This window comes from Galeopterus variegatus, unplaced genomic scaffold, assembly GCF_000696425.1.
Source record: "Galeopterus variegatus unplaced genomic scaffold, G_variegatus-3.0.2 Scaffold828, whole genome shotgun sequence".
NCBI lineage: Eukaryota > Metazoa > Chordata > Mammalia > Dermoptera > Cynocephalidae > Galeopterus > Galeopterus variegatus.
This window is the reverse complement of record NW_007726939.1, coordinates 25,006-48,998: the sequence shown is the minus strand read 5'-3', so window position 1 is coordinate 48,998 and position 23,993 is coordinate 25,006. Positions and strand designations below refer to the sequence as shown.

General features: G+C 36.1%; 1 protein-coding gene across 1 annotated transcript in view; it reads left to right on the top strand.

Moving 5' to 3' along the window:
- Positions 1 to 22,115, top strand: part of PTPN2 (protein tyrosine phosphatase, non-receptor type 2) — a 42,522-nt gene extending 20,407 nt beyond the window's left edge. The window contains exons 5-9 of the mRNA XM_008572741.1: positions 425 to 634; positions 1,765 to 1,917; positions 7,619 to 7,800; positions 14,694 to 14,795; positions 21,749 to 22,115. Of these exons, the coding sequence (XP_008570963.1) occupies positions 425 to 634; positions 1,765 to 1,917; positions 7,619 to 7,800; positions 14,694 to 14,795; positions 21,749 to 21,770 (669 nt within the window). The 3' untranslated portion in view covers positions 21,771 to 22,115. The remainder of the gene's footprint in view (positions 1 to 424; positions 635 to 1,764; positions 1,918 to 7,618; positions 7,801 to 14,693; positions 14,796 to 21,748) is intronic.
- Positions 22,116 to 23,993: the final 1,878 nt, after the last annotated feature.

Here is a 23,993-nt window from a genome sequence, read left to right as displayed (position 1 = left end):
TCTTTTTTTTTTTTTTTTTTTTTTTTTTTTTTTTTTTTTTTTTTTTTTTTTCATTTTTGTCTTTTTTACTGACCGGTAATGGGATCGCAACCCTCAGTGTTGCGCCCGTACCGGGGGACCGGCAACAGGACCGAAACCCTCGGTGCTGCGCCCGCACCGCGCTCAGCCAATGAGCGGGAACCGGTCTCCACATGGGATCCGAACCCTCGGCGGGAGCGCCACCACACTCCCAAGCGGTACACTCTCCAGTGCGCCACCGGGCCGGCCCTGTATATGTGACTTTCAAAAACCAAGAGGAAAATTCATGGTGAAAACAGTCCATAATGATTAAAAGCATCACACAAAACACATGATCTTTCTGAAGTAGTTTTTTAAAAGAAAAAAATTAGGACTAACTTCTCCTCCCTTGATTTTTACTTTTTAGAATGGTGAAACCAGAACAATATCTCACTTTCATTATACTACCTGGCCAGATTTTGGAGTCCCTGAATCACCAGCTTCATTTCTCAATTTCTTGTTTAAAGTGAGAGAATCTGGCTCCTTGAACCCTGACCACGGGCCTGCGGTGATCCACTGTAGTGCAGGCATTGGGCGGTCTGGCACCTTCTCTCTGGTAGATACCTGTCTTGTTCTGGTAAGTGCTTCTGATCTCATTTTGATGTTTTTATTGTTTCTACTGGCAGGAGTAAGCTTTGATGTCATATACCAGAACTGGAATATCTGCCTTCTTTTGGAAAAATCTGAAAATCTCACTTCTACCCTTGCAACTGCCACTTATTCTTGACTGGTAGGAATGTGTCCAAGATGATTCTAGAGGTCCTCCAAAAGACTTTTTTCTTCTTGATAGCTTTGTATTACAGAAATAATAGGTCCCCTAACCCTGCCCTTTTTTTTCAAATATAAATTCATATATAATATTCAATTCTTTTCTCCTCAGATAAGAACTTCATCTCTTTTTCCTTATTTAAAAACTAGGAATAATGGTCATACTTACCTTACAGTGTTGCTGTGAGAATTCAATGAATTAGTACACTTAGAACACTTAGAAGAGTCCCTGGTCTTCTCTGCTAGATAAATGTTAGTACCTGCATTGTTCTTATTTCCCTGAGATTCCTGTTCGTGCCCCCAAGGACTGTATTCTTTCTCCACCAATCATTCCCACCCCCACTCTGGATACAGGCCCAGGCCTTTTCTTCTCATTTTAGGGCATTCATTTTTTCTTACCTGGGGTGTACTTTCTGTTCACCAGATCAGTAGTTGAGAACTGGTGTAGTAGCTCTGCAGTGCTACTGTGGATCTAAGAATTCTCTGACTTCATTTTCTACAGCTTGTCTGTAGTCCAGACATGAAGAAGGCAGAACGGCAAGAAGATTTACTGATGCCAAGACCTTTAAAAAAAAAAAAAAAAGTAATCCCAACAGATTTACTCTTATGTTAGCCAGAACTAGTCATAAATCTTTCCTTTGCACAATGACTGGCCAAAATGAATGAGATTACTATGATTAGTTTGTAATCAATTGTGAATCAGCTAAAGAATCAAAACTACATCTATTACTTGAACAATGAAGGTGTGGAGAGGCGGGTGTATTGGGATAGTTGTATACACAACAGTTCTAGCTACAGTTTTAATTAAATTATTGTTAAATTATCATTGTTCTTAAGGAGGACCAAATGCATGGCAAAAATCTTAGCAGTGATACCCTTTGCTTCTGTTTGCTGTATTCTGACAACAAAAGGCTTGACTTGTTTTTACCATTCTTGCAGATGGAAAAAGGAGATGATATTAACATTAAACAAGTGTTATTGAATATGAGAAAATATCGAATGGGACTTATTCAGACACCAGATCAACTCAGATTCTCATATATGGCTATAATAGAAGGAGCAAAGTATATAAAGGGAGATTCAAATATACAGGTAAACTTTTCTTTGGGAAGAATAATGCCTGTTCGTTAAATACAGTTAGCATCAAATAACTGTACTCCACTTAATCCCTTATGTTCTTCCTTCCAAAAAGTATATTGGAATTAATGTGGTAAATTCAGCGGGCTGTCTTAAAATTGTAAAATTTGAACTCACTTTCTCATATACACTCAACTTCAGGTTAAATCCTTTGTGTTACTTTGAAAGCCCTAGTGGGAATAAGATTTCATTAAAGAAACTGAAATTTTCATTTAAGGGGGGTTTAAGCATTTAAACATTAAAATAAACCAGAAAATTTAGATACTTTTGCCCCATTAATAACTTGACAAAGGATTATAGAATAGTTTATATAAAAGACATTTTGCTTTATAACAATGAGCAACTTGAGTATTTATGGCAGACATAATGAGAAATACCAGTAAGATGTGTTTTTCTGATTGATAGCTTTATTCTCATGAAGATGTTTGTATTGCACGTTCACAGGAGTTATGTTTAAACATTGATTATCAGAAATCTGTGTTATGTAAAATGTAAAATAGAAAGAAATAATAGACCCTGTTTCTTGTCTGGTCTTAGCACATGGTATTTGGATATAAATAGATACTATAAGTAGATAGGTAATATGAGTAGATGGGCTCTCTTTGTTATGTTTTTCATATGTATCTCTTTAATTTCTGTAATTACTAGCCAATATAGGAATATTTAGAATGAGCCTTCTTTTATAACTTATATCAGACCATCAGTGTCCTAATGGAATAAATATAAGTAGTTGAGATGTATGGATTTCAGAGATGTATTAATCATATCCTTAAGCTATTCTATTTATTAATAGCTAACATTTTTGTTCTGATTAGTATTATTTAACTGTTAAAGTCAAACTTTATTCTACTTATCAACAATATTTTAAAGTTTTATTTTAAAGATTTTTTTCAGATCTTTAAACTACATTGAAGAAAAATTTTAATGAAGAGAAACATTAGTTTACTCAGTGCTAAAATACTCAGTATGAGAAAACTAAGCCCACCAAACACTAGATCCAGCTTCATAAGCTAGGCTTCAGGAACCTTGCTGGGATCATTTTGACAGTGAACAGTGACTTAGTTGAAGTAAAAGTTATCTCACATGTTTAAGATTAGGAAAATTTCTCTTTATTTCAGTGAGCTTTCACCAACTTAAATCTGGAGCTTGAAGAGAGAGTTAAATAGTTGAGTCAAACTTTTCCCACACCTTGGTAGCTTGCTTGTTGCTTTTCATTGCTTATTTTCTGGTTCTAACTAGATGAGTAATTGTAGGAGAAATGTGGTATCCTTTAAATAATATCTTTCCCTCCACTTAAAGTTTTGTTTCTTTAGTTTTGGAATATGTATACTCACTTAGTGTCCTGACCTGCGGGATATTCAACGCAGACCCTGGAGGGGGGAGTGGGAATGGTATGGAACAAGAGACGCGAGAGATGGGAGACAAGACAGTATTCTGATCAATTGAACAAGACAGTATTCTGATCAAGTCTCGTTTATTGATTCTTAGGTTACATCTTATATAGGAGAAGGCAGGCATGCTGCAAAGGGTCTGGAATGTAAAGATATGATAATATCTTGAGGAGAGACAAAGACAGGACATTCAAAGTAAAGGTTGCCACCCAGAATGTTTATGGTTAAACAGTTTCTAGAGAAGGATAAAAGGTCACTTGCAAATTAACTTGCATAGCCAGGAGCAATCAGTTTCTGGCAATAAGCAGATTTCGAGGCAGTTATCATGTAAAGCATGGCCATCTGAGCAGATTGTCATGTAGGAGTGGTCTCACAAGAAGGGGTGTGGGGCTTCAGGCCCCCGACAACTTAGTCCGAGGATCTTTTTCACTACAGAGGGCAGATGTGTATTCTGGTATTGTTAGATGAAGTTCCTATAGATGTCAGTTATGTCCAGTTGATTGATGATGTTGAGTTCAACTATGTGCTTACCAAATTTCTTCCGTTTGGATCTGTCAATTTCTGATAGAGGGGTGTTGAAATCTCCAGTTATGAAAGTGGCTTCACCTATCTCTCCTTGCAGTTGTATCAATTTTTGCTTCACGTAGCTTGCTGCTCTGTTAGTAGGCACATACATGTTAAGGATTATTATGTCTTCTTGGGGAATTGATTCATTTGTCATTATGTAATGCCTTTTTTCTGTTTGAAGTCTGCTCTGTCTGAAATTATTATAGCTATTCATGCTATCTTTTGATAGTGTTAGTATGGTATATTTTTCTCCATTTACTTTTAATCTGTATGTGTATTTTTAAAGTGGGTTTTTTATAGACAATATATAGTCAGGTCTTGTTTTTTGATCCACTCTGAGAACCTCTGTCTTTTAATTGGTGCATTTAGACCATCAGCATTCAAAATGGTTACTGATAAAGCTGCATTGATACCTACCATATTTGTTACTATTTTCTCTTTCTTGCCCTTTTCTGTGTTTCTGTTTTTGTCTTTTACTCTTTTTCTGCCTTTCGTGGTTTAATTGAACATTTTGCATTATTCCGTTTTCTCTCCTTTCTTAGGGAAGCTGTCTTTCTGCTCAGTAGTACTCAACCCATATAATTCTTCTCCGTCTGTGGTACTTTTTCCTGAAAGGGACATCTGTTTTCACCCTCAGTCTTATTTTAGGCATATATAATGTGAGTGGTGTTTTCATTATTGTGTACAGTTATACATCCAAAGTAATCGTATCTTAAATCTCTCTCTGTGTGTGTGTATATATATCATTATTATAATCATTGCATTTATTCATTTACAAAAAATTTTCAATGACCTCAACCTACCTAGATAAATATAGATAATTCTAGTTGCCTCTTGACACAAGGTCAGGCGTAAATACATAAGGTAGTTGCTGATATTACCACATACCTATGAGCAAACTCCCAGTATCAGTGATCACAGTAAACATTCCAGAGTAAATAATCTAGTTTGGCAATTCACAACTCATGTAAGATCTGTAACTGGTAATTTGATACTACTAATAAAGATTAAATGTAAATGATAAACTGTTAACAAACTACAGGAGGTTTTAAGTTTAATTGCATCACTTTACTGCTTTTTGAGGTACTTTCTTCATTGAGAGGAATGGATATGGTTGGGGTTCCAGGTGGTGTGGGGAGCATTGCTCCTAGCAGCATGTGACATGTGGGAGTGTGGCTCTACATGAGTATAGAATCAGAAAGATGAAACTGTACCAAGCCTCAAAATGAGAGCTCGGGTGAGGCTGCAGTTTAGCAAGGTGTAATTCCTTGGCTGCACCAATCAGCATGTATCTCAGGAATCATAGGAAGGGCAAAGATGAGTGAGTTTGCCTTGCAAAGACATGGCAAAATAACATTGTTGGGTTTTTTTTCACTGGCATTAAATATCTGCCCCTTACCCTGCCTGACTCCTCTGCTGAGTGCTTTTCTTGTTGACAGATTTAGAATCTGTTGCACATTCTGGGAAATAGTATAAGTAAGCCTTGATTTTTGGCATTGTCTTGTGTATTGACATTGTTGAGTGTTGTCCAAGTATACGGCCAAGTTATGTAACTAGGTCTCAGTTAAGAATGAAAACTAAAACTGACCAACAGTAATTCGGGAGACGATTTAACATTTTTATGGGGTGCTTTCTTAAGCTATCCAGTGTCCAAAATTGGTGAGCTTTTCAGAGACACACAGTATAGTCAGCCCAGAGTGGGTTAAAATTCTGACTCTACTGTTTATTAGCTGCATAGCCTTGGGCAAGCTACCTAAACTCTTTTGACCCATGTAATCTGAAAGAGTGGTGTAATAGTAGTAAGAGTAGTGCCTGTCTCCTACTGTGAGGATTAAAACCTAGTTCATTTGAAGCATTATAACACAGTGTAGGGTATATAGCAAGTGCTTAATAAGTGTCTTATTTACTCCGGGTCCCCACCTGCAACAAATGCTGTTTGGACTGAGAAACAAAAATTTAGAACAAGGGAAGAAAGAAAATTGACACAGTCATCTAAAGTGAAAACATCTTACTCTTATGTTCCCTTATATGGCAGTTTCTTCACTGTTGGCACAATATTCTTCCTGGACGTGGATTGAGACCTATCAGGGCTCAGAATTGTTCAGTTCCACCCACACCTTTTCATTCTGTAAATCAACCGTTATAAAAAAGAAAGAGATACATTAATTATGCAACTAAGTAAAATAGCCATATCTTTTAAGGGTAGAGTGTGGTAAAATGCCTTTTTCTTTTTAATTTCTCTGTTATATAGCAATGAGAAAAATTAGAAACTAGTTCATCCAGTGTATGATTGGATTTTCCAGGGCTCTAAATATACAAGCATTGCTTTTAACGGTACTATTTTGCGCAAAGGTTAAGTATAAGTTGCAGTGTTTCGTCTCTGTTCAAAATCAGTAATCTCCTCAGGCAGTAAGTAGAGTGTTCCTTATTAGTTAGATCTAAGACTCCTTGCTTCCGTGAGAGGATCTTCAAAGGGGGCTGCCCTTGTCCAGACCAAGTCAAAGTCATAATACTCAAAACTGTTGGCTCCCACTGCTGCTGCCTGAACCACTATTGTTACTGGCAGGGAGATAGATGGTGGTCATGTTCCCAGCCCTTGAAGCACTTGGGAAACTGTGGTTGTGGTGCCCAAGTTATGCATGCCTTTCTGTCACTGGCCTGTACAGTTGTCCCTGCTTTAATATCCAGCAGCCCAGATATACTTTGCAGCTCTTCTTTCTCTACCTATGTCCCTAGGAGTGGTGGCCGTGAGGGCACAGGACACTTAACACTTGCTAGGCATGATGCAGGCTTTTCACTGCCATCTCATTAATGACCACCACAGTCTCCCAAGGCATGTGATGGCATCCTCTTTCATAGACAAAGGAACTGAGATTTCTCTTCGTCTTGGTCTGAATCCTGCTCCTTGTCATCATCTGCTCTGAAGTCTGGGCATGCTAGATGACGTTTCACAAGCACAGTGCTTGATTAGCTACTTGGAGCTGCCAGTGTACCTGGTCGGGTAACCAAATTAAAATCCTTTGGCATCATGAGAACCTGTTGGTTCTTCCTTAAACTGGACAGTGGCGGGGAACAGGAATGTACCAGGTCACATTCAAGTGCCATTTTGGTCACTACTCCAGTGTTATCTACCTGTGAATTACAACTGGATTAGGAGTCAAGCAAAATCTAACCTTGGCTAAAAGCTTCTTACTGTGACTGACATTTTAGTGAGATCCTAGTATACTGTGTGTCAAATAGGTAAAAGTCCACTAGATTTTAGTAAGATCACTGTATTCAGCTACATACTGATATGTATATAATTATTAAACACTTTATTATTTTAGAATTTTGAATTTAAAATGAGCATAGTGCTATGCATAGGGTAAAATGATTCTTTTCTTTTTTTTTTTTTTTTTTAAAAAGGTGACCGGTAAGGGGATCTTAACCCTTGACTTGGTGTTGTCAGCACCACGCTCAGCCAGTGAGCGAACCGGCCATCCCTATGTGGGATCCGAACCCAGGGCCTTGGTGCTATTAGCACCGCACTCTACCGAGTGAGCCACGGGCCGGCCCTAAAATGATTCTTTTCATTCATCTGTTAACATCACAGGGTTTTCTTAACTGGAGTATAGACGTTCAATTTATAAATAATTTTTATTTAATGAAACCTAAATTTTCCTAAGTGTTTGCGTTTATCTTTTCTCTTCTCTATGTAGAAACGGTGGAAAGAACTTTCTAAGGAAGATTTATCTCCTGCTTTTGATCATTCACCAAACAAAATAATAACTGAAAAATACAATGGGAACCGAATAAGTCTAGAGGAAGAAAAATTGACAGGTGACCGATGTTCAGGACTTTCCTCTAAAATGCAAGATACTGTGGAGGAGAACAGTGACAGGTAAGCTTTCTATAGTCACATTCTCAAAAAGATGGGGCTTTTTAATTTTAATAAATTCAGTGGATGCAAAATAATACAGGCCCTTTGTTTACTGAATTAGTGTAACTACTTATTTATTAGCTGAGGTATTTAGGTAATGTATGAAAACACAGTTGTTCTCAAAGCACTTTCAGTCCTATTAAAAAGCCAATACTTACAAATAGAAACCAGTTGAAAAATCATTTAAAGCAACACTAATTGAGTACAAAAGTTAATATAGTTAGGTGCTAAAATATGTAGTATGGTACCAAAAACAAAGGGTATGAATACCTGTCCTTTGTACAGTTATAGAGTGTGTGTACTATAGTTATAATGTAATTGATAATATGCCTTTAGTAAAATTATAAAATATTTAAGTATTCCATTATAGGAGGAAGAAAAAAGTCTTTTTCCCAAAAAATTACATAAAATGTCCTTTATACTTTTTGAGTTTTGAATCCATATGAATATGTAAAGTATTCAGATTTTTAAATTAAAAAACTACATTTCTAAGGCTCTAATTATCTCACATACGTTAGGAAGTGGCTTCCTGAGGTGAGTCATGTAGCAAAGGGAATGAACTCTTCTTCTCTGCTGTGTCTCTGAATGACTATTTTTTCCTTTTCTTTTTGTCAAATATACTTTTTATTGTGGGAAATTTTATGTTGTAGTCATATTTGTTAGATTGTGATCTTGGGATGTACCACGAACATAGTCAAGGGTCTCCCATGTAACTTCATTTCTGTATTTTCCTAATATAAAAACTAAATACTTGAAATATTATAAAAGCTAACATTCTACGATATATAATACATTGTGTTGTCATATATTGTATTCAAAGATTTTATTATGACTTAACAATGTTACTCCTTATATATGGCTTCAGTAGTTGTGGGCTACAAGTAAAAGTATAAAGTTGCTTGCTTATTATTTTTTTAAGTTATAACACTTTTAAGTCAGGAAGTAATATTGTTTTAAATTACCTTATCTTTTTCAGTAATAAGATTTTCAGATTCCTGGTATTGTTGGGTTCCCCCCACCGCTTTTGGCTAGTACTATGTGCAGAATTAAATGAAAAACAGGCTTGATGACTGAGTTGGTGTCCATAGTATTTCAGAAGTGTTGAATTTTAATCTTTAAAAACAGTCTCAGTGAATTAAACCACTCTTTGTCCAAGTTTGGCAACACAAAGGAGATTAGTAAAACCACTCAGAAGTTCTACAGTGATTGCAGAAGGTTGTGTTATTGGTGGCGGGGGGATTCAAACACACACGTTAACATATGTTGTTGTCGTTTTCTTCTTTCTCTTTTTTTCTTTGAGATAGATGAGATCGATGCATGTTAGCAGAGAGAGGGTCCCAATAGAAAAGTAAGGGTTCCTAGCAGAGAGGGCTGATTGTGAGGGCAAAGTTATGGAAATGTAAAAGAGGGTGACCAGGAACATGAAATAAAATTGCCTTTAAAAGTTTTAATACTGATAAATAGCTTTGCATTAGATATCCTAATAAAATTAAAATGTTGTCAAAAGAATTTCAGCTTTCAAAGAAATAATGCTTTCTTTTCTTCATTTTCATCATTAAATATTCCCCAAAGCAGGTTTTATCAAATTTAGGTTCAAATCCTGTGGTCATGATATCAGTTTATGGGGTTAAAAAAAGCATTCTTAAAAGAAATCAGAATAGAGTAAAATAGAAATTATCTGTATATCACAAATAGTAACTATTTTAACCTGCATGTAAATATTATGTATAAATTCTATATATTTATATCTATTGTGTACATATATAAGTGTGTGTGTGGTCACTGTGTTGTGACGGTAATGTATTTCTTAATGTAGGTTACACAGTCTGAGTTTGAACACCAGTGTTCTCAATTATAATGCAGTGCATGAACCCACATCACTGAGAGTGGAGAACAGTAGTGTACTTATACTATGGAGAACATATGTAAAGTATGCCTGCCAAAGCATGTATTGGCAGTAGCCTGCTTTGTGTGCTACGTGAGGAATTCCACATGATCTTTTGTGGGCAAGGGTTCACAGGAGGCACTCTCCCTGTTAGTTTATGGCCTAAATTGTATAAATGTATGAGAAAACCTGGGCACTTCCCACTTGGCAGGTTGTTACACAGACATAACTTCCTTGGGCCTAAATACGTTAAAAAAAAAAATTGAGAATAGTTAGTCCTTCTCTGAAATTGTGTTCATAAACTAAATAGAGGCATGCCTTGATATTGTATATAGTCCATGCCTGAATTGCATGGGGCATTTTGGTACAGTAAGAACCTCTTCCATTATTTTAAATAAGAAAAATTATGGGTTCCCAGCCCAACTAAAAACCATAACTAGTTTCTCCAGACATCATAAACACCCTTTTAAACTCCTAGTTAGCATTAAAGCGCTAATCATATAATCCTGTAACACTTAATGAACTCATTATTGGGTTTACATGGTAAATGACAGTACTATAAAATCACTAGATACAAATTATAATTGCCTTCTATAATACAATGAAAGTTAAAAGAAACAGAGAAATAATATGTTAAAAATTCTGTCTAAATTGGAACATTGTTGATGGTGCACCCAGACTCCTGGCAAATGCAAATGTGATTACAGGGACCCATGGAAGGCTAACCCCCTCTATATACTTTTATATATTTTGTACATGTTTTGCCTGCACTTGAACACAAGTTAAATACGTGTGTGTGTGTGTGTGTATTTTTTTTTTCCATCAGGGACACCCAGACTCCTGGCAAATGCAAATGTGATTACAGGGACCCATGGAAGGCTAACCCCCTCTGTATACTTTTATATATTTTGTACATGTTTTGCCTGCACTTGAACACAAGTTAAATACGTGTGTGTGTGTGTGTGTGTGTGTGTGTGTGTGTGTGTGTGTGTATTTTTTTTTTCCATCAGGGAATAAGTTTTATTTTTGGCCACAAAACAAGTCTTAATACTTTCAAAAAGACTAAGATCATAGAAATATGTTCTCCAACTAACAATAAAAGAAGGAAATTTAGAAAATTCACAAATATGTGGAAATTAAACAACATTCTCCTAAATAAACAATGGATAAAAAGAAATATCACAGGGAAATTAGAACTTTGAGATAAAAATCAAAGCACAACATATCAAAATTTATAGGATGCAGGGCTCATGCAGTGCTAGGAGGAAAAATTATACTTGTAAACACCTGTACTAAAAATAAGAAAAATCTCAAATCAGTAATGTAAACTTCTACCTTAATAGAAAAAGAGGAGCAAACTAAACCAAAAGCAAATATAAATAGGAAATAACAAAGATTACAACAGAAATATATGATAGGGAATTAAAAAACAATAGAGAAAATCAACAAAACCAAAAGTTGATTCTTTAAAAAGATCAACAAATTTTGCAAACGTTTATCTAGATTGACCAAGAAAAGGGAGAAGACTGAAATTTGGAATAAAGCAGGGACATTATTACATTGTCATATTTTTTTTGTGGTGTCAAGATTTAGTTTCTTTCTCCTTCTCGTTTGCATTTTTGTTCTACCAGTGAATTTTGTTCTTTCTTGTGTATTCATGGTAGTGATTATCATTTTTCAGATTCCAGATGCAGGACTTCCTTGAGGATCTCTTGTAGGGCTGCTCATGTGGTAGCGAACTCTGGCAGTTTTTGTTTGTCTGGAAAACAGTATTTTTCCCTCATTTCTTAAGGATAGCCTTCCTGGGTATAGTATTCTTAGCTGACAGTTTTTTCCTTTTAGTAATTTGAATATATAATCCCATTTTCTTCTGTCCTGTAGAGTTTCTGTTGAGAAGTCTGCTATGAATCTGATAGGGGCTCCCTGTGGGTGACTTGATGTTTTTCTCGTGCTTCTTTTAAGATTCTCTTTTTGTCTTTGAGCTTTACCAGTTTGACCATGTGTGTTGGAGAGGATCTTTTTGGGTTGAATCTGTTTGGAGATCTTTGAGCTTCCTGGATCTGAAGATCCAAGTCTCTCCCTATACCTGGAAAGTTTTCCATTATTATTTGTTGAATGGGTTTTCCATACCTTTTCCTTTCTCCTCCCCTTTTGGAATATCTGTGATTCTAATGTTTGTGTACTTAAGCATGTCTGCTAGCTCTCTTAGATTTTCTTCATTTTTTAAAATTCTTTTTTCCTTTTTCTTGTCCACCTGGGTTATTTTGAAAAGATTATCTTGGAGATCAGAAATTCTCTCCTCTGCTTGTTCTAGCCTGCTGCTTAAGTTATTAGTTGGTTTTTTTTACTTCACTGAGTGAATCCTTCAGTTCCATGAGTTCTGCTTCATTCTTTTTTAAGGTATTGATCTCTTTGTAAAATGTCTCCTTCATAACCTAGATTTTTTTTTTTTTTCCTCATTTCATTATGTTGTATGAGTCTTCTTGTATCTCAGTAAGTTTCCTTAAGATTGTTGCTTGGTTGCTTGGAATTCCTTTTTAGTCATTTTAAGGGCTTCCTGCTCTATATGGTCTGGTATTTGAGAACACTGTATTCTTTTGGTGGTGTCATATTTTCTTGGATTTTTCATATTTCTAGTATCTCTGCATTGATGTCTGCTCATTTGGTAGAGCAGTTGCTTCTTTTACCCTGGAGTGGGCTTTAAGGAGAGAGATGTCCTCTTCTTTTTCTGGTCTCCACTGGTGACTCTCCTTGTGTCAGTGCGGTTGAGTGTCTGGTGGGCCACTTGCATGGTGGCTGTGGCTGCTTTCGTGGCAGCAGCTGTGGTTGGCCACCTGCGCTTAAGAGGTGTTTTTGGCGTTTTCTCTTGCCTCTGCGACTTAAATATTTTCACTAGTAGGTATGTGCACATTTGTTATAGTGAATTTTCAATTCAAAGAGTGAATTTTGGGTAATAATTTTTGCAATCCATTGTAGCAAATATTCAGATAGAGATCAGACAGACAGTATTACCTGTGTATATGATGAAAGTGAAAAAGCCATGAGAAATCACCATGATAGGCCATACAAAGATAAGCAAAATGTAGTCCTCATGTTTCTAATATATTATAAGGGTAAAACAAATTATTAGTAAATTATAAATTAAATTCTGTAAGATAAGAATAGAAATGCCATAGGGAATGAGAATTAAAGAACAGAATTGAAATGAGAGGATCAGAGAGATAGAAAGTTTCTATTTTAGTGGGGAACGAATTTAGAGAACAGCAAAATATCTTTTGGCAAGAACAAAGTTAGGCATAGCCAGAGAATACTGAAAAGTTTTTGCATGAACATATGTTTTCGAAAGTTTCTATTTTAGTGGGGAACGAATTTAGAGAACAGCAAAATATCTTTTGGCAAGAACAGTTAGGCATAGCCAGAGAATACTGAAAAGTTTTTGCATGAACATATGTTTTCATTTCTCTTGGGTATATACCTGGGAGTACAGTTGCTGGGTCTTAATGGTAACTATGTTTAACATTTTGAGGAACTATCAAACAATTTTTCTATAGCAGCTGCACCATTTTATATTCCCATGAACAGTATCTGAATGTCCCAATGTATCAAAGAAATATAACATTGAAAAAATAAAATATTCTTATAGTCCATATTCAAATTTCTCTAGTTATCTAAAAAGTCTGTCTTATAGCTTTTTTTAGAAAACGGCCTTATAGAGGGAGTGGGGAGGGAGGATTCGGTAAAGGGACATGAAAATCAAGTACATTGTATACTGATAAAATTAAATTAAATTAAATAAATAAATAAAAATAAAAAATAGCTTTATAGAGATATAACTTACATACCATAATGTTAACTCTTTTAAAGTGTACAATTTAATGGATTTTAATATGTTTACAGAGTTGTGTGGCTATCACTATAATCTGATTTTAAAACATTTTCAAGATCCCATCTTCTATAGCTGTTTAATAAATAATTCAGGAACTAATCATGGATCATGCATTGTATTTGGTTGATGTAATTCTTTGGTCTCCTTTAATCTGGAACTGTTCCCCAACTTGCTTAACATTAGTATTTTTGAAGCTTCTAGACCAATTGTCTTTTAGACTGTCCCACAATCTGGATTTCTGTAATCATTGTTTCTCATTGTTAAATTCAGGCTTAACATTTGGCCAGAAAAAAATGTTTGTTTTCTGTTAATGTGATAGACATTGAAGAGGCATTCAAGATTTTTAATCAAGCTACATGTTCAGAGGTATTCTTTAGAAAAATTACTCTGGCAATAATGTTTAATTTGGAGGCAGGGAGACTAGTTAGGCTTTTGCCTAATACAGACTTCTTTAAAGGGAAGAGATAGTAAGTTACATGTTGCCATTCGCCATTTTTCTTAATGTAGTCTGAGGACCAAGTGTCTTGGAAGTCAGAGAGTTTCCATTTAATCAAAAATTCTGTACTGAACAGGAAAATGAGTGCTAGAAATATGTGCGGGCAAGTGGAATAGGCAGTCCCACAACAGAATTTTAGTGGGAATATTAAACAATTTTTATCAAGGGCCTTAACAGTCACCAGTTCATGTTTTGAGAAAGAAAGTACCTTGCTCATTTTCAGGTTCTACTAAAAGTATTTATTAATATAAAACTATATCAGAAATTGTTGCTGAATTATTAGAGCATATCTCTGGACCATTTAGAATATTGAGGCTTTCCCCCCTTTTTTTTTCCATTGTTTGAATGAGATGAAAAATATATGGAGGTGCGTGTTTTTATGTGAGCTTAGGTCCTCAATGTTAGAGTAAGTAAATCTTACTGTGCACGCACTTACTTTTATTTGTTTTTATTTATTCACAGTATTCTACGGAAACGTATCCGAGAAGACCGGTGCGTGTTTTTATGTGAGCTTAGGTCCTCAATGTTAGAGTAAGTAAATCTTACTGTGCACACACTTACTTTTATTTGTTTTTATTTATTCACAGTATTCTACGGAAACGTATCCGAGAAGACCGAAAAGCTACCACGGCTCAGAAAGTGCAGCAGATGAAACAGAGGCTAAATGAGACTGAACGAAAAAGAAAAAGGTGGTTATATTGGCAACCTATTCTCACTAAGCTGGGGTTTGTGTCAGTCATTTTGGTTGGAGCTTTTTTTGGCTGGACACTGTTTTTTCAGCAAAATGTCCTCTAAAGGAGCAATTAGTTTTGCCCACCAAGCTTCTGCACTAGTAGCTGACAGTGCTGCGTTAATCACAAGGGTTTGTCTGTTAGCAGCAAATGCCTCATGCCCCCCAAAATGGTGCAGTAGAATAGACATCAGCCAGATAAGTGGTATTTATAGTCACAAGCCCAACATCTCAGGACTCTTCACAGCAGGTTCCTCTGAAACCGAAACTGTAAACGGCTTTCTAAAGTAAAGACATTCATGTTTGTTAAGAACTGGTACGTTTTGCAACTGTATTCATACGTGTCTAACGTAGTATTTCACCTGACCAACCAACATTGGGAAATCCTTTATTGCAAGGATTTGTTTTTGGAAGCCATCTGGATTTTAACCTGCACTTGATATAAGCAATAAATATTGTGGTTTTACCTACATTATTAATAGAAGGAAACTGATCTTTAAATAATGTGTGTAATGTAAAACGTACTATTGATATGGGCATCAACACTTTATATTCTTAACCATTTCAGGGTAAATATATTTTATAAGTAACTATTTAATCTTACTTTTGTAGTTAAATGTACCTTTTAAAAGCCCAATTTGAAAGATCTGTTAACATTTAAAAAATTAATTGTATGTTCATTCAATTGTACTGAATACATTTTCTGAAAGAGTTTGACATGAGCAGTTAGAACTCTGAAATAAGCAATTTCTACTATATATTTGCATTCTTTTATGTTTACGGTATTCCCCATTTTAAAAAGAAAAGCAAAGAAACAAAAATTTTTTCCTAAAAATATCTTTGATGGAAAACTCTCCTTACTGAGATAGTCAGGTAACAGTTGGTCAAGACTTTGTAAAGAAATTGGTTTCTGTAAAACCCATTACTAATACACAGTATTATGTTTGTTTTTCATGAAAATTGCAATGTAATTACCCTAATTTATAACTGGGATAAGCCATGATTTAGGAAGTAAAAGTAAAAGTAGCATTTTATGATCCATGATTTCAGTTTATTAGACTGAAATTTTGAAGTAAAAATTTTTCACATTCTTTCTACTTCAATAAATAGTACAATGATGTGCAAATTGTCCCTTAAACTTCTTAATGAGTGTTTTTAAAGCATATTGTTTAATGAATTTAACTGCTCATTTGAGTGCTAGCTTTCTTCAGTTCCCAACATTCCATTCAATGTTTAACTTGTTTGACTTAAACTTTAAATAGTTATTATAAATTTAATTGCTAGGAGGCATAGGTAGTATACATTACTTCAGTGGTTTTCAAACTCTGCTTGTTGGATTTCCAGAAGGGTCATCAAAAGGTGGCTGGAAGGACTCCCAGCTACCAACTTGTACTTTGAACCACAGCATCTCTGCTTTTTCTCTTTTTATATACCACATCAAGATTTCTGCATGAGGCTTAATTATTTAAAGGGGCAATTCTAATTTAAAAAGTTTGAAAACCACTGGTATACATGGATATTTTGAATTGATTTGAGTAGCCTTCTTGAATGTGTTAAATTATACTAAAGTATGAAATCAGGATGTAGGTGGTACCATATATTAAATAAGATTTATATAATGTGTGCCTGTGTCCTAATTCAGTATTACTGTGTCCTGTAACTTTGAAATGGAAAGGAGGTAAGAGGGACATTTTCTTATGTCTGTCTGTGTTAAACCTGTGTTCAGGCATCAAGACCCTTGTGTTTTAAGTCGTCACTGGTTTAAAATATTTCTTTCCCATTTGCATTGGTTTATCTTTGCTAAAATACACTATGTTACACTGCAGGTCAAATATGGGTAGGTCTTACTAAATTTCCGGTTGAAGATAGCCTTGCTTTATGCCAAAAGGTAAAGACATCTCATGGGAAACAAATCCTGATGAGGATGTACATCACGCCTTTGCTGGGTGAATGTTCTTCATTGGGTTCAGCATTTCAGCTTTGCTTTTTGTCTGCTTTGTCCTTCTGGGTTGGTGTTATTCAGCCATAATCAGCCTGAGACTTGACATTTCTACATCTTTTTATGGTACTATCATGGAGAAAGTCTCAGATTTGTAATATATGTTAGAATTAGATAATTCTCCAAGAAAGACTGCAACTCATGTCTCTCTCAGAAAAATATATCTGACTAGATTTTATAAAGACAGACCAAAACCTTATAGAATTACAAATGTTTTTTAACGAGTCCTACATTTCCAGATTACTTGCATGGTTATAGTACAGATTCTGAAATCTAGTCTGCCTTGATTTTTACTTTCAGGTAACAAATGTTAAAGAGATTTTTTAAAAATCTAGTCTGTTTATAAGCCAGATGTCATTAAGTCCATTCTTTCTGTGTTCAGGCCAGAGTTCAAGCCTTCTGTAAACATCGGTTTATTTTTTTCTTCTAGCAGGTCTTTTTAAAAATCTAGTCTGTTTATAAGCCAGATGTCATTAAGTCCATTCTTTCTGTGTTCAGGACAGAGTTCAAGCCTTCTGTAAACATCGGTTTATTTTTTTCTTCTAGCAGGTCCGTACATGAATTCTCAGTGAGTCAAGAATACGTAGCTAGGCATAGACTTCTCCCTGTCTGTGTGTACTAGTCAGGGGAGGGTGTCTGAGGTTATCCTTCATCTGGGTGTACTTGACACATCCCTCCACAGTTTGCAACTAAGTGTGTAGCAGAGGTGCCTGGTCTGCATTCTCACGTATACACCTACAGATATTAAAGTCTCTTTTACTTTTAAGAAGCACTTACTTGGCTTTGACTGATTTAGATTAGGGAATGGAATCTTACAAATAACATTTTGAAAAATAGAATTGTAATATTTTCCCACATAATAGGATTGTCTTCTCATAACTTAAAATACAGGTTTTGGGGGGCCGGCCCGGTGGCGCACTGCTACAGTGCGCCGGAAGCGCGGTGGCGCTCCCGCCGAGGGTTCGGATCCCACATACAGACCGGTTCCCACTCACTGGCTGAGCGAGGTGTGGGTGCAACACCGAGGGCTGCGATCCCGTTGCCGGTCCCGGTCCGGTACGGGCGCAACACTGAGGGTTGCAATCCATGGCCGGTCATGAAAAAAGACAAAAGGGAAAAAAAAAATACAGGTTTTGGGTATTGCCTGGATGATTTACTCCTTTTTTTTTGCTTAGAAGACCAGTAAGGGGATCTTAACCCTTGTCTTGGTGTCAGCACCACGCTCTCCCAAGTGAGCTAACCAGCCATCCCTATACAGGGATCTGAACCTGTGGCCTTGGTGTTATCAGCACTGCACTCTCCCGAGTGAGCCACGGGCCGGCCCTTGGATGATTTACTCTTGAGTTGACCTTTTCATTCATCTTTTTCCCCAGTTTGCTTGGATTTAATTTTATTTTTCATTATACTTATCTTCAAAGCAGTGTTTATGGGACAGTAGCACCAAAGAGCCCCTGCAACAGTGGATATACTAGAAATAACAGCTGTCTCTTGTTCCATTGAGTATGTATAAGTGGTAACATGCCTGGGTGGAAAGCAATTCAGGTTGTGTAAACTCCTCCTCCCTGCTCTACCGAGGAATCCCCAGTTCAGATACTGCATCCACACATACTGGCTGTATCCGTGTGCCCGGTCCTGATACAGCCGTTGTACTGTTCAGCCAGATTCAGGAATTTAAGCCTTTTCACTCTTCTTTGGGTAGTATTCTAAAGTAAAAACTTCTAGGAAAATGGTATGAGTTTGGTTATCTCATTTTTTTCTTCAGCAGGAGGAATTTTTTCAATATTTAACATATTCAGATTGCTCCGAGGACAGTATTGAGCATTTCTGCACAAGTCCTTTATCTCAGTACTCTTCCGAGAAGTGGTTATCTCCTTTGGCTTCTGGATTCTAGAAAGATTCATTGTCCTTTGGGGAGCATTTTTCCTCACTGCCATTGCTGATTTTTTTCTGCAGTTGTATGCACAGTACAGAGCCATTGCCAAGTGTAATCAGTGACTGGTATGAGAAGGTTTTACTTGGTTTGAGAGGTTTTGTCTTTATCAGTAACAATCTGACAGTGAACACATTTTGAAGAGCCCTGATTGTCTCTCGGCAGTCTGTTGGAAGAATGAAAAGTTCAGTCTTTTGAACCTTATTATTATTTTTTTAATTTAGAGTAGAATAGGAGAATTACAGAATGTAGTGAGGATGTTACTTACAGTCTACTTCAGTGCTGTTTGATTTATGTTGCATAGTATGTCTGGGGGAGCTGCAAGGAGAACACAGTTTTTTCTTTTAGAGACCTTTTTAAAGATGTATCAAGTTATTTTTTATTGTTGCACGAATTCAGTGTAGATTTTTGACACACAATGCTGTTGATATTTCAGATTGCTATGTTGAAAAAAACTAGTTGTTTTGAGTTTGTTGAAGTCAGGAGCAGAAACTTAGGTAAGTAGTGCTTTGCTCACCTTACAGAAATTTGTGGTTAGCCTTGATTTCATTTTAGTGGAATATTTTTGTGAATATTTGTGAATATGTGGTAGCAAAAACTACTTTTGGTGCAGTTTGGTCTTCTGTTCCCTCGGGTGTGGGGCTGGCCTGGCGGAGCACGCTGGGCCCGTGTAGCAGCCCTCGCACAGTCCCAGCATAAAGATGGTTTGGGGTTTGCCAGGGCCACCACCCTCAAGGGAAGCACCAAGCATGGCTAACTCCATTTGATTTGTTTGAACCCATTTTACTTTTGCCTTGTTAAAGAAAATAGCAAAAATGAATTCAAGTGAATATATTAGAATTTTCTAAAGTAAAGCCCATTTGTCTTTTCAGTCTTACAAATAAGTAGTCTGAAAACAGTTAATCCTCCCAATGATTTCATCTTATTTTCTCACCCCACCCCATAATACACTGTTAACAAAGAAGTAATAAATGAATTTTTGAAAACACTGTCTTTAGGTTGTTATAAATAACAGTTCATTCTTGGTAAATGTATCTTAAACTACTGGGGAAGGTGAACAGTGTATGTTGAACACCTACAGTTCTGCTAACCTGTTTAAATATATAACCTAAATTTAACCCACATAACATCTCATCTAGGTAGATAGCATTATCTCTATTTTCAGATAAGAAAATTGAGTCAAAGAATAAGTAACTTGCCCACAGTTACACAACTAGCACGTGACAGAACGGAGATTCAAACTCCAATTGGTAGAATTCCAATAACTCCAAACCTTATACTTTCTCCATTACGTTACACTGACTGACTCTGTTTTTATGGAGTATTTAAACCAAATATTTAAACAGGAAAGTAATAAACAACCACTCTTAACCTGCTAAAATCCAAAGTAGTCCTCTTTATTTTTTAAGTGGAGCAAATCAAAAAGCTTTGTGAAATGGTTTGGACTATTACTGAAGCAAATACTGGAACATCAGCATATTCTCTAAACTAAACCATTATTTCATTCACTTTGATTGATTGAATTAAGTTCCTTTGTTTTGCAGAGCAGACTTCCGAATGCGTGGGAAATAACTATATGTTTTGCAGCAGTCAGAATCAAGAAGTACCTTCCCTTACTTCAGCCACTTTGGTTCAGGCTTCTGGAGATCCCTGTAATGAGCATCCACAGTAGTTTTTGTAACTCACAGACGTCTAATGAAAATATTTTCTTGGGGCCGGCCCGTGGCTCACTCGGGAGAGTGCGGTGCTGATAACACCAAGGCCACGGGTTCGGATCCCATATAGGGATGGCCGGTTCGCTCACTGGCTGAGCGTGGTGCTGACAACACCAAGTCAAGGGTTAAGATCCCCTTACCGGTCATCTTTTTAAAAAAAAAAAAAAGAAAGAAAGAAAATATTTTCTTGATGACTTGACATTTCTCCATCAGTGTTAGAAAATCAGAAAAATAAAGGACTATTTAGAATACCAAGGTGCTTGATACAATTTTATGCCTTCCTTTAGAGAAAGGAACCAATAGGCAGGAAGAAGCCTAATTCTCATCCTGTTGGAGTTTTAGACTAAATGTCTTGGCCAAATGTATGGACATGGTTTATATTTCCTATTTTATATATACATAAATATATATATATATATGGAGAGAGAGAGGGAGATACAGTGATGACAGGTATTTAGATTTGGGTTATTTTTGTGGTAGTGAGAGGAATTGGGGAAAGGATGGAAACACCATTGACCTCCCAAAAAGTTCAGTTATTTGCAAGTACCGTGAAGTAACATCAAAAAGTCAACCGCCCTTACAGTAGTCATTTCATCTGTCTATTGCTTGTTTAAACTCTCATTTATTTTTACTTGTTGGCATTAAAATACAATAAATCTGTCATTTTATGTCTGTGTTTTCTTTTATATTAATAGTAACTTAAGTATCCTGTCACTTCTGTAGCTATAATCATTAGTATTATACTTTAGGAAAAAAGCATCTGCTAACAGTCTGTGATTTAAAAATATAAGCCAACTTTATGTTCAGACATTATGTTGATAATATTTTTAGCAGTCTTCTGCAGTGGAAGTCCAAATTGGATTGGACTTTTGCGTTGAATTCCAAAGTATGGTAAGTCTAGCTTATACAGTATAAGCCTGCTAGATTCTGCAGGTACTTTTTAAAAACCCATCCATCTGTCAGTATCCCACATAGAAGTAATTTTTTGAGTTAAACAGGTGACCTACATTCTTTGGAAGAAGAATGTGAGCTATGGTGCTTTAACATGAGTCTACCTCACGCCACCAATTGTTTGAAAATCAAGCACTTCAGGAATTTTATTTACTAAGATAACTGAAGCACTTAGTGTGGTTGATGTGATATGTTGGAGTGATTTTTGGTTGCCTTTTTAGTTCATTCTTGGTCCTTTTTTGTTCGTGTATATCTGTGTACGTCTGTGTGTTTGGTGAATATGAATTGAATAGATGACTTCTTATTTTATGTTTTAGGCCAAGATTGACAGACACCTAAATATTCATGACTTGAGAGTATTCTGCAGCTATAAATTTTGAACCATTGATGTGCAGAGCAAGACTGAAGCCCACTCCGGAAACTAACGTGAGGCTTCCTATACCTGTAGATTGCCTCACTGTTGTCTGTTTACAGAGTAAACTTTACATCCAGGGAATGAAGAGCACCCACCAGCAGAAGACTTTGCAGGACCCTTTATGATGTATCATTAAGTGTTTTTTAATGTGTGTATGAAATGTAGAAAGATGTAAAAGAAATAAATTAGGAAACTACTTTGTATTGTACTGCCATTCCTACTGTATTTTTATACTTTTTGGCAGCATTAAATATTTTTATTAAATAGACTATGTTGGTTTGTGTGCATTATCTTAGGACAGCTCTTCTTCAAATAATGAATATTTTCCTATGGGTTTGCTTTCACGTTTTTATAACTAGCAGTTGACATTCAAATTGAAATTGATTCAAAACGTTAGTCACTTTTTAAGATTTTTTAGTTACCCCTTAGTAGTCTTTTTATCCAAACAGTATTGGTTAGATGAAAGCAATAATAGAAAAGTTAAAATATTCCTTTTGTTACTTGAAAAAATATTAATATGGATAATGGATAATGCTTTAATAAGGTCGAAATTATTTCAAAGTACAACAATTCAATGCAGTTTTTAAAATCACAGTATTATTCGCAATAATAGAAAAGTTAAAATATTCCTTTTGTTACTTGAAAAAATATTAATATGGATAATGGTATTGCTTTAATAAGGTCGAAATTATTTCAAAGTACAACAATTCAATGCAGTTTTTAAAATCACAGTATTATTCGTCTGTTGAATGTTGTGGTTTCCCCAAACATTTCCTCTTAAGGAAGCCTAAGTTTCCTTCCTGAGTGAGGATTTTGGCTTATTTACTATCTAATTTCCCAACTAAGTAATAGGTTTGGGCTGTGTATCTGGCCAGTTGTCACGTTATAGGTGATATTTTTGTTGTCCGGAGATGTTAAGTCTCTGCATCATGTTGAACAGCACCTTAAGAGTGTGATAACACTTTATTTTGTTTTGCCAGCTGTGAAAATCTTATAATCCTACTCATAAGTACATGTATTTCATCCTTAAAAATTTTAAATGACTTAACCTTATGTTCCTTTTCGCCTTATATGCTAAGTTTCCTGGGTCTATTTTAGGGGTAAGTAAACTTATTAATCCCTACTAAATCTTCCCCAAAGGATGCATGAAAAGTTTATTATACCACAAAGTAGTACAGCAAGATAATCTTCCAGTTGTGTCAACAGAGCTTCTGGAAAGAACTGTCTCCTCTCAGCCACCTCCACTCCCCCCTCCCCATATACTCTTTTTTTTTTGCAGCTAGATGGTATGGGGATCTGAATCCTTGACCTTGCCATTATCAGCACCACACTGCAGCTGTACTGAGTGAGCTAACCAGCCAGCCCCTGTGCTGTTTACCCCTTTGTTATCTTTCTTTTATACCACTCCCAGACTGGCCTAGAAAAGTCATTTTAGCTTGTACTATAGCCAAATAAGGCTGATGCTCTTCAGTTGTTACCTTATATGACTTCTCGACAATATTAAGAACTCCTTCTTTGAAGCTTTCTCCTTAGACTATGTAGGACCTCTTTCTGGGTTTTCTTCATCTCAGCTCTTCTGCCTGACTCAAATATTGGAGTTTCCATGGACTCCGTCTTTGGGCCTTTGGTTTTAATTTTGACACACTTGCCTTGTGGGAGATACATATTTTGCATTTCTACTTGAGTTGAGGGCTCTTGATCTGAGGAGCAGAGGCTACACCACCCTTAATAAAAGATGGTTTCAATGCAGCTAAGGAGTTCTACTACTTCCTATGAAAATCCATGTTGTGGATTTCGATTGGTCCTGGGTAATGCTCAGTGAAAGAAAAAGGGAGACAGACTGACAAATATACAAATAATAAAACTTTATTGTGCAGAGAGAATATGTACCAACGTGTGCATCGATGGCCTTAGAAAATGAGAACCACCCTGTGGATTCCTAAGGGGAGGGTTTGTATGTTGTTCTGGGATGGGAGTCTTTATCCCAAGGGGAGGAATATTCGGCCATGGGGAGTATCTAAGGTAATTAAGGCCAGTGAAGTAGCATTAGTTTCTTGTCATGCGTCCCTGAGTTTCTGAAGTTCCTAGTCATGCAAAGGAGTCACTTTAACCTTGTCCTTTACACGTGGATGAAGGGTTGTAAAGGT